At 47.7% G+C, this 9431-nt stretch overlaps 1 protein-coding gene across 3 annotated transcripts in view; it reads left to right on the top strand.

The window, feature by feature from the left end:
- Window positions 1-29: 29 nt before the first annotated feature.
- The window catches only part of XNDC1N (XRCC1 N-terminal domain containing 1, N-terminal like), a 64818-nt gene continuing 55416 nt past the window's right edge, over window positions 30-9431 (top strand). For 2 of the 3 annotated variants that reach the window (XM_075851285.1, XM_075851283.1), the window contains exons 1-4: window positions 30-360; window positions 1541-1596; window positions 6911-7049; window positions 7182-7337. In XM_075851285.1, coding sequence (XP_075707400.1) covers window positions 1552-1596; window positions 6911-7049; window positions 7182-7337 — 340 coding nt within the window. In that variant the 5' untranslated portion in view covers window positions 30-360; window positions 1541-1551. Of the gene's footprint in view, window positions 374-1540; window positions 1597-6910; window positions 7050-7181; window positions 7338-9431 lie in introns of all 3 variants that reach the window. The other variant, XM_075851284.1, reaches the window with a different exon arrangement.

The raw sequence follows: 9431 nt of genomic DNA, 5'->3' as shown, positions 1-9431 counted from the left end.
ACATAATCATGAAAGATGACGTAGTGTTACGGCCATCTTTGTACACCCTTCATGGAGAATTGGATTAACGGTACTACAGTGTACGATTTCCCGTTGCTGCAGATCTTGACATGCATAAGCGTCCCCGGTAACAGCTATAGACTTTTACTGCACGCCATTTTGTCGGAGACCAGGAACATTTAGGATCATAGCCATTGTCTCAGGCAAGATGGGGCGCAGGAGGTGATGGTCAGTACGGCCTCTAGTGTTCGGGCGTGACATGTCTGTACGAGGAGGGCGTGGCTCTGGCTGGACGCGGGAAGTTTAGAGAACTGTACGGTTTGGAAAAGCGAAGACTGTGGTGATTTTACCGGCGATCAGGTGATTACTCACTGTCAGTACCGGATCTGTTCATCAGGAGCTTATGACAGAATATCCCGCGTCTTAGACCTGTTATGGCTGAGACGAATTTCTTGTGTTCCCTTGTAAAGTGTCATTTTTTCGATTTACAACATAGTGTTCAAATGGCGCTGAGAGGAGGAGGGGAAATGATAAAAACAAAACAAAAAACTAAGAATAAGACAACCCAGCGCTGGTTGTGCTGAAGCGGCGTCATTATCGGGGTCACCACATTACACGTCACTTGTAGATCCCCCAGTAGTCACAGCACGACCCGCTCCCCCGCCGCTGTACACCCCAGACACCTCCACCTGCAGGAACTCCCTCTAACTAGTTATACTGGTGCCCCCCCAAAAAAAACATTATTTCATCCCTTTCTTCCTCCATTAACTGCACCTCATGATCTGTCCCCAAACAGAAGCAGACGCCTCCCCCATAGTCACAGCGGTCCCCCCTCCCCCATAGTCACAGCGGTCCCCCCTCCCCATAGTCACAGCGGTCCCCCCTCCCCCATAGTCACAGCGGTCCCCCCTCCCCCGTAGTCACAGCGGTCCCCCCTCCCCCGTAGTCACAGCCGTGCCCCCTCCCCCGTAGTCACAGCCGTGCCCCCTCCCCCGTAGTCACAGCCGTGCCCCCTCCCCCGTAGTCAGAGCGGTCCCCCCTCCCCCGTAGTCACAGCGGTCCCCCCTCCCCCGTAGTCACAGCGGTCCCCCCTCCCCCGTAGTCACAGCGGTCCCCCCTCCCCCGTAGTCACAGCGGTCCCCCCTCCTCCATAGTCACAGCCGTGCCCCCTCCCCCGTAGTCTGAGTGGTCACCCCTCCCCCGTATTCACAGCGGTCCCCCCTCCCCCTTAGTCACAGCGGTCCCCCCTCCCCCGTAGTCACAGCGGTCCCCCCTCCCCCATAGTCACAGTGGTCCCCCCTCCCCCATAGTCACAGCCGTGCCCCCTCCCCCGTAGTCAGAGCGGTCACCCCTCCCCATGTGTAGTCACAGTGTTTTTCCATAGAAGCTAATGCTGCAAAAGTCGCCATGTAGATACCGGTGTGACGCCATCACCCGCAGCGGGCGCAGCCTTATTCTATAATCTGCTGTAGATGGGGGGGGGGTATTCGTAATTTCTATTTCCTGTATCAGTAACCTTTATACTTTTATCCTATTGCAGATTCTTCCCGGATGGCGCCAATCAAAATCCGTCACATTGTGTCCTACAGCTCACAGGTGGGACAGATCTAGTAGATAATAATATCACTTACAGGTGATCAGTGCAGATCTAGCAGATAATAATGACACTTACAGGTGACCGGGGCAGATCTAGCAGATAATAATAACACTTACAGGAGACCGGGGCAGATCTAGTAGATATTAATACTTACAGGTGACTGGGGCAGATCTAGTAGGTAATAATAACACTTACAGGAGACGGGGGCAGATCTAGCAGATAATAACACTTACAGGAGACTGGAGCAGATCTAGTAGATAATAATAACATTTACAGGAGACCGGGGCAGATCTAGCAGATAATAATAACAACACTTACAGGAGACTGGAGCAGATCTAGTAGATAATAACACTTACAGGAGACCGGGGCAGATCTAGTAGATAATAACACTTACAGGAGACCGGGGCAGATCTAGTAGATAATAATAACAACACTTACAGGAGACCGGGGCAGATCTAGTAGATAATAATAACACTTACAGGAGACCGGGGCAGATCTAGCAGATAATATCATCACTTACAGGAGACCAGGGCAGATCTAGCAGATAATAATAATAACAACACTTACAGGAGACTGGAGCAGATCTAGTAGATAATAACACTTACAGGAGACCGGGGCAGATCTAGTAGATAATAATAACACTTACAGGAGACCGGGGCAGATCTAGTAGATAATAATAACACTTACAGGAGACCGGGGCAGATCTAGTAGATAATAATAACACTTACAGGAGACCGGGGCAGATCTAGTAGATAATAATAACACTTACAGGAGACCGGGGCAGATCTAGCAGATAATATCATCACTTACAGGAGACCGGGGCAGATCTAGCACATAATAACACTTACAGGAGACTGGAGCAGATCTAGTAGATAATAATAACATTTACAGGAGACCGGGGCAGATCTAGCAGATAATATCATCACTTACAGGAGACCAGGGCAGATCTAGCAGATAATAATAACAACACTTACATTAGACTGGAGCAGATCTAGTAGATAATAACACTTACAGGAGACCGGGGCAGATCTAGTAGATAATAATAACACTTACAGTAGACTGGGGCAGATCTAGTAGATAATAACACTTACAGGAGACCGGGGCAGATCTAGTAGATAATAATAACACTTACAGGAGACCGGGGCAGATCTAGTAGATATTAATAACACTTACAGGAGACTGGGGCAGATCTAGTAGATAATAACACTTACAGGAGACTGGGGCAGATCTAGTAGATAATAACACTTACAGGAGACTGGGGCAGATCTAGTAGATAATAATAACACTTAGAGGAGACCGGAGCAGATCTGACTGATGATAATAACACATACAGGGGACTGGGGCAGATCAAGCAGCTAATAATCACACAGGAGACCGGCGTAGATCTAACTGATGATAATAACACTTACATGTGACCGGGGCAGATCTAATTGATAATAATAACACAGGAGACCGGGGCAGATCTAGCAGATAATAATAACACAGGGGATCGGGGCAGGTCTAGCAGATAATAGCACTTACAGGTGACCGGGGCAGATCTAGTAGATAATAATAACACTTACAGGTGATTGGGGAAGATCTACTAGATAATAATGACACAGGAGACCGGGGCAGCTCTAGTAAAGAATAATAACACAGGAGACCGGGGCAGATCTAGTAGATGATAATATTTACAGGAGACCGGGGCAGATCTAGCAGATGATAACACTTACAGGAGACCGGGGCCGATCTAGTAGATAATAATATTTACAGGAGACCGGGGCAGATCTAGTAGATAATAATAACAACACTTACAGGAGACCGGGGCAGATCTAGTAGATAATAACACTTACAGGAGACCGGGGCAGATCTAGCAGATTCTAATGACACAGATGACCGGGGCAGAACTAGTAGATAATAACACTTACAGGAGACCGGGGCAGATCTAGCAGATAATAACAATTACATGTGACTGGGGCAGATCTAGTAGATAATAATAACACTTACAGGTGACCGGGTCAGATCTAGTAGGTAATAATAACACTTACAGGTGACCGGGTCAGATCTAGCAGATAATAACACTTACAGGAGACCGGAGAAGATCTAGTAGATAATAATAACACTTAGAGGAGACCGGAGCAGATCTAACTGATGATAATAATACTTACATGTGACGGGCAGATCTAACTGATAATAATAATACAGGAGACCGGGGCAGGTCTAGCAGGTAATAATAACACTTACAGGAGACCGAGGCAGATCTAGCAGATAATAACGCAGGAGACCGGGGCAGGTCTAGAAGATAATAGCACTTACAGGTGACCGGGGCAGATCTAGTAGATAATAATAACACTTACAGGTGATTGGGGAAGATCTATTAGATAATGACACAGGAGACCGGGGCAGCTCTAGTATAGAATAATAACACTTAGAGGAGACTGGGGCAGATCTAGTAGATAATATTTACAGGAGACCGGAGCAGATCTATTAGATAATAATAACACTTACAGGAGACCGGGTCAGATCTAGTAGGTAATAATAATATTTACAGGAGACCGGGGCAGATCTAGTAGATAATAACACTTACAGGTCACCGGGGCAGATCTAGCAGATAACACTTACAGGAGACCGGGTCAGATCTAGTAGATTATAACAGTTACAGGAGACCGAGGCAGATCTAGTAGATAATAACACTTACAGGTGACTGGGGCAGATCTAGTAGATAATAACACAGGAGACCGGTGCAGATCTAGCAGATAATAACAACACAAGAGACCGGGGCAGATCTAGCAGATAATAACACTTACAGGAGACCGGGTCAGATCTAGTAGGTAATAATAATATTTACAGGAGACCGGGGCAGATCTAGTAGATAATAACACTTAGAGGAGACCGGGGCAGCTCTAGTAAATCATAATAACACTTACAGGACACCGGGGCAGATCTAGCAGATAACACTTACAGGAGACCGGGGCAGATCTAGTAGATAATAACACTTACAGGTGACTGGGGCAGATCTAGTAGATAATAACACAGGAGACCGGGGCAGATCTAGCAGGTAATAATAACACTTATAGGAGACCGGGGCAGATCTAGCAGATAATGATAACACAGGAGACCGGGGCAGGTCTAGCAGATAATAGTACTTACATGTGACCGGGGCAGATCTAGTAGATAATAATAATATTTACAGGAGACCGGGACAGATCTAGTAGATAATAATAACACTAACAGGTGACCGGGGCAGATATAGTAGATAATATTTACACGAGACCGGGGCAGATCTAGAGGATAATAACACTTACAGGAGACCAGGGCAGATCTAGTAGATAATAATAACACTTACAGGAGACAGGGGCAGATCTAGTAGATAATAACACTTACAGGAGACAGGAGCAGATCTAGTAGATAATAACACTGACAGGAGAACGGGGCAGATCTAGTAGATAATAATAACACTTACAGGAGACAGGGTCAGATCTAGCAGATAATAACACTTACAGGAGACCGGAGAAGATCTAGTAGATAATAATAACACTTAGAGGAGACTGGGGCAGATCTAGTAGATAATATTTACAGGAGACCGGAGCAGATCTATTAGATAATAATAACACTTACAGGAGACCGGGTCAGATCTAGTAGGTAATAATAATATTTACAGGAGACCGGGGCAGATCTAGTAGATAATAACACTTACAGGAGACCGGGTCAGATCTAGTAGATTATAACAGTTACAGGAGACCGAGGCAGATCTAGTAGATAATAACACTTACAGGTGACTGGGGCAGATCTAGTAGATAATAACACAGGAGACCGGTGCAGATCTAGCAGATAATAACAACACAAGAGACCGGGGCAGATCTAGCAGATAATAACACTTACAGGAGACCGGGTCAGATCTAGTAGGTAATAATAATATTTACAGGAGACCGGGGCAGATCTAGTAGATAATAATAACACTTACAGGAGACCGGGGCAGATCTAGCAGATAACACTTACAGGAGACCGGGCCAGATCTAGTAGATAACACTTACAGGAGACCGGGGCAGATCTAGTAGATAATAACACTTACAGGTGACTGGGGCAGATCTAGTAGATAATAACACAGGAGACCGGGGCAGATCTAGCAGGTAATAATAACACTTATAGGAGACCGGGGCAGGTCTAGCAGATAATAGTACTTACATGTGACCGGGGCAGATCTAGTAGATAATAATAATATTTACAGGAGACCGGGGCAGATATAGTAGATAATATTTACAGGAGACCGAGGCAGATCTAGTAGATAATAACACTTACAGGAGACAGGGGCAGATCTAGTAGATAATAACACTTACAGGAGACAGGAGCAGATCTAGTAGATAATAACACTTACAGGAGACCGGGGCAGATCTAGTAGATAATAATATTTACACGAGATCGGGGCAGATCTAGTAGATAACACTTACATGTGATTGGAGCAGATCTAGCTGATAATAATAACACTTACAGGAGACCAGGGCAGATCTAGTAGATAATGACACTTACAGGTGACCGGGGCAGATCTAGTAGATAATAATAATATTTACAGGTAACCGGGGACGATCTAGCAGATAATAATAACACTTACTCGAGACCGGGGCGGATCTAACTGATAATAATAACACTTACAGGAGACCAGGGCAGATCTAGCAGATAATAATAACACTTACAGGAGACCGGGGCAGATCTAGTAGATAATAACACTTACAGGAGACCGGGGGCAGATCTAGTAGGTAATAATAACACCTACAGGTGACCGGGCAGATCTGGTAGATAATAACACTTACAGGAGACCGGGGCAATCTAGTAGATAATAATAACACTTACAGGAGACCGGGGGCAGATCTAGTAGGTAATAATAACACTTACAGGAGACCTGGTCAGATCTAGTAGATAATAATAACACTTACAGGAGACCGGGGGCAGATCTAGTAGATAATAATAACACTTACAGGTGACCGGGGCAGATCTAGTAGATAATAATAACACTTACAGGAGACCGGGGCAGATCTAGTAGATAATAATAACACAAGTCACTGAGCTCTTCATTACCGCACATACTACTAGCAATATCTGTCTATGGAGATGACATGGCTGTGTGCTTAATTTGATGGGTGTGGCTGAAACACCTGAATATAATTAGGAGTGGGGGGGGGGGGGTCGTACATACTTTTGCCTATTTAGTCGATGTCTTTATGGGAGACTGGCAGTAAACACGGGGTTGTACTGTTAGTTGTGTGGCAGCGCTGGAGCCTAGATAAGCAGGTCACACACAATAACCAGGCGCATGTTTATATTTCACGTCTGTTCCAGGACCCTAAACACTCGGTGGAGAATCTGCTGATGGAGAACTCCATCCAGCCGTGGCTCAGTTGTCCCCAGGACCGCAGTCGACAGCTCAGGGTTGAGTTGCAGTTGGACCTGGCCTGTCCCATCGGTTACATTGATATAGGTATTTACAGTTGGAGCAGAGGTTGGTGTCCCTTCTCTCACGGCACCAGATACTGTTCGATTCACACCTTTACTGTGCATGCTACGTGACGATACTGCAGGCTGAGTGTGTTGTGTCCTCCCCCGTGCACAGGGAACAGTGGTTCGGCCTTCCTGCAGATTGACGTGGGCCGCTCCATCTGGCCTCTGGATAAAGCGTTCATCGCTCTCCTCCCCACGACCACGCTGATGTCACCGGCAGACTCCAGGATAATGAGGAACCACAGAGGAGTCCGGATGTTTAAGGAAGGTAAAACCACGGGAGCTGTCGGGAAACTAGCAGAATAGTGCCTGCAGCTCCGGATGTGACTGGAGTATAAGATATAATTGAACTAAATGCAGCCTTGGATGGGACTGGAGTATATGATGGAAGTCAAGATAAAGCAAAGGGGCCAGATGTCGCCGCCATGTCTTCGAGTTTGGAAACAAGCCGGGGAAGACTTTGGCGCGGGCTCTGGGCGTACGGAGAGCACGCTCGTTTATGCCTCATCTCAGATGAACGGGGTCACAAACTCGCCCTCTCCCCACGTATAGCAGAGCTTACTATGCTAAGCTTTATAAGATTACCCAGCCCCAGGCCCTTAAAGAGTGCCAACTTTCCCTAGATAACGATCTGCAGCGTGCCGGAACTATTAGTCTCCTCCTCCTCCTCCTCCTCCTCTATCCCGGCCGTTCTTCTCTCCACTGCTGCCGAGAAGGCCTCCGACCGGGTGGATTGGGGATTTCTTACCCAGACCTTGAAACACATAGGACTTGGATCCAACATGCTGCGATGGGTTGGTAGTTTGTACTCGCGCCCCTCTGCGGCATTTAATATTACCGGAGTCCTCTGATAATTCCCCTACTCTGCATGGTACCCGTCAGGGCTGACCCCTCTCCCCTCTGGGGCGGTCAATATTACCGGAGTCCTCTCTGATAATTCCCCTACTCTGCGTGGTACCCGTCAGGGCTGCCCCCTCTCCCCTCTGGGGCGGTCAATATTAATGGAGTCCTCTCTGATAATTCCCCTACTCTGCGTGGTACCCGTCAGGGCTGACCCCTCTCCCCTCTGCGGCGGTTAATATTACCGGAGTCCTCTCTGATAATTCCCCTACTCTGCATGGTACCCGTCAGGGCTGCCCCCTCTCCCCTCGTATTTTCGTTCTCACACTAGATCCTCTCCTTCGATACATTCGTCAGAATGTTGATATCCCAGGAATTCGGGTCGGGGACACTACCCATAAAATTGCCGCTCATGCCGATGACCTCTTATTTTTCCTATCCCAACCGTTTATCCCTCTTCCCAACCTCCTCGCCGACCTCTCGTGATCAAATTACAAAATTAACCTGCACCAATCAGAAGCCCTCAATATTTCTTTACCGCAGACAGCTCTTGCTTCCTTAGCAGCTTCCTTCCCGTTTAAGCGGTCCCCATGTACCCCACCATATCTGGGGGTTCTCCTCACCCCGCGTACGTCGGGACTCTACCAGGCCCACTTCCCTCGCCTATCGTGCTCGGTTAATAAAGACCTGGATAGATGGAGTCCGGGCACCTTCACGTGGTTCGGTCGCTGCTCCATACTAAAGATGAACGTTCTCCCCGGATTCTTTTCCTGCTCCAGGCCCCGCCCGTCTCGATCCCTCGTCCTTCTTCAGGCGTTGCTTCCTTCTTCTCCAAATTGGTGTGGAATAATAAACCAGCCAGAATCTCAGAGTTGTCGCTCTGTAGACCCAAAAGACGGGGGAATTGGATTAGCTGATATTTACGCATATTACAGAGCGACCCGTCTCGTTGGGCTCGTGGACTGGCATCGTCACGCTGATACCAAACTCTGGGCACCCATGGAATCACATTTCTGTTCTTCGCCTCTTCATATCTTACCCCAACTTCCCAATTTCTCTCTGCCCTCTCCCCCTCACCCCACCGTCTCCCCGACCTTGACAATAATCAGAAACTCTTCTGGGATCCGACTTCTACCCCGTCCTTCCCCATTACTCCTGATATTGGGCCGTCCTACCTTCACACCGAGCCCATCTGACCCCGTCCTTCAGAGATGGGCGTCTTCTGGCCGATATCGGGCCAACCATTTTTTGATAGGAGATTCTTGGCCGACATTGGAATCTCTCGCTCCCACACCTGACCCTTGTCCTTTGGGATTTTGGAGGGCGAATCAACTCTATCATTTCCTTGTCTCCCTTCCATCCCTTGTCTCTTTCCCGCTCCCCCATTGGAAACCCTCTGCTCTGGAACGGGTCCGGTGCGGCATGCCCTGTCCGCTATCTATCCCATGTTGGGCTTCCCTTTGATGCGGCCTCCGCCTCCCTTTGTGGGAGCGAGATTTGAATTGATCTCTTTCTCCTTTTT

This window comes from Rhinoderma darwinii, chromosome 2 (genome assembly GCF_050947455.1).
Source record: "Rhinoderma darwinii isolate aRhiDar2 chromosome 2, aRhiDar2.hap1, whole genome shotgun sequence".
NCBI classification, from domain to species: domain Eukaryota; kingdom Metazoa; phylum Chordata; class Amphibia; order Anura; family Rhinodermatidae; genus Rhinoderma; species Rhinoderma darwinii.
Note: the sequence above shows the minus strand (reverse complement) of the source record. Positions and strands in the feature narration are given on the sequence as shown.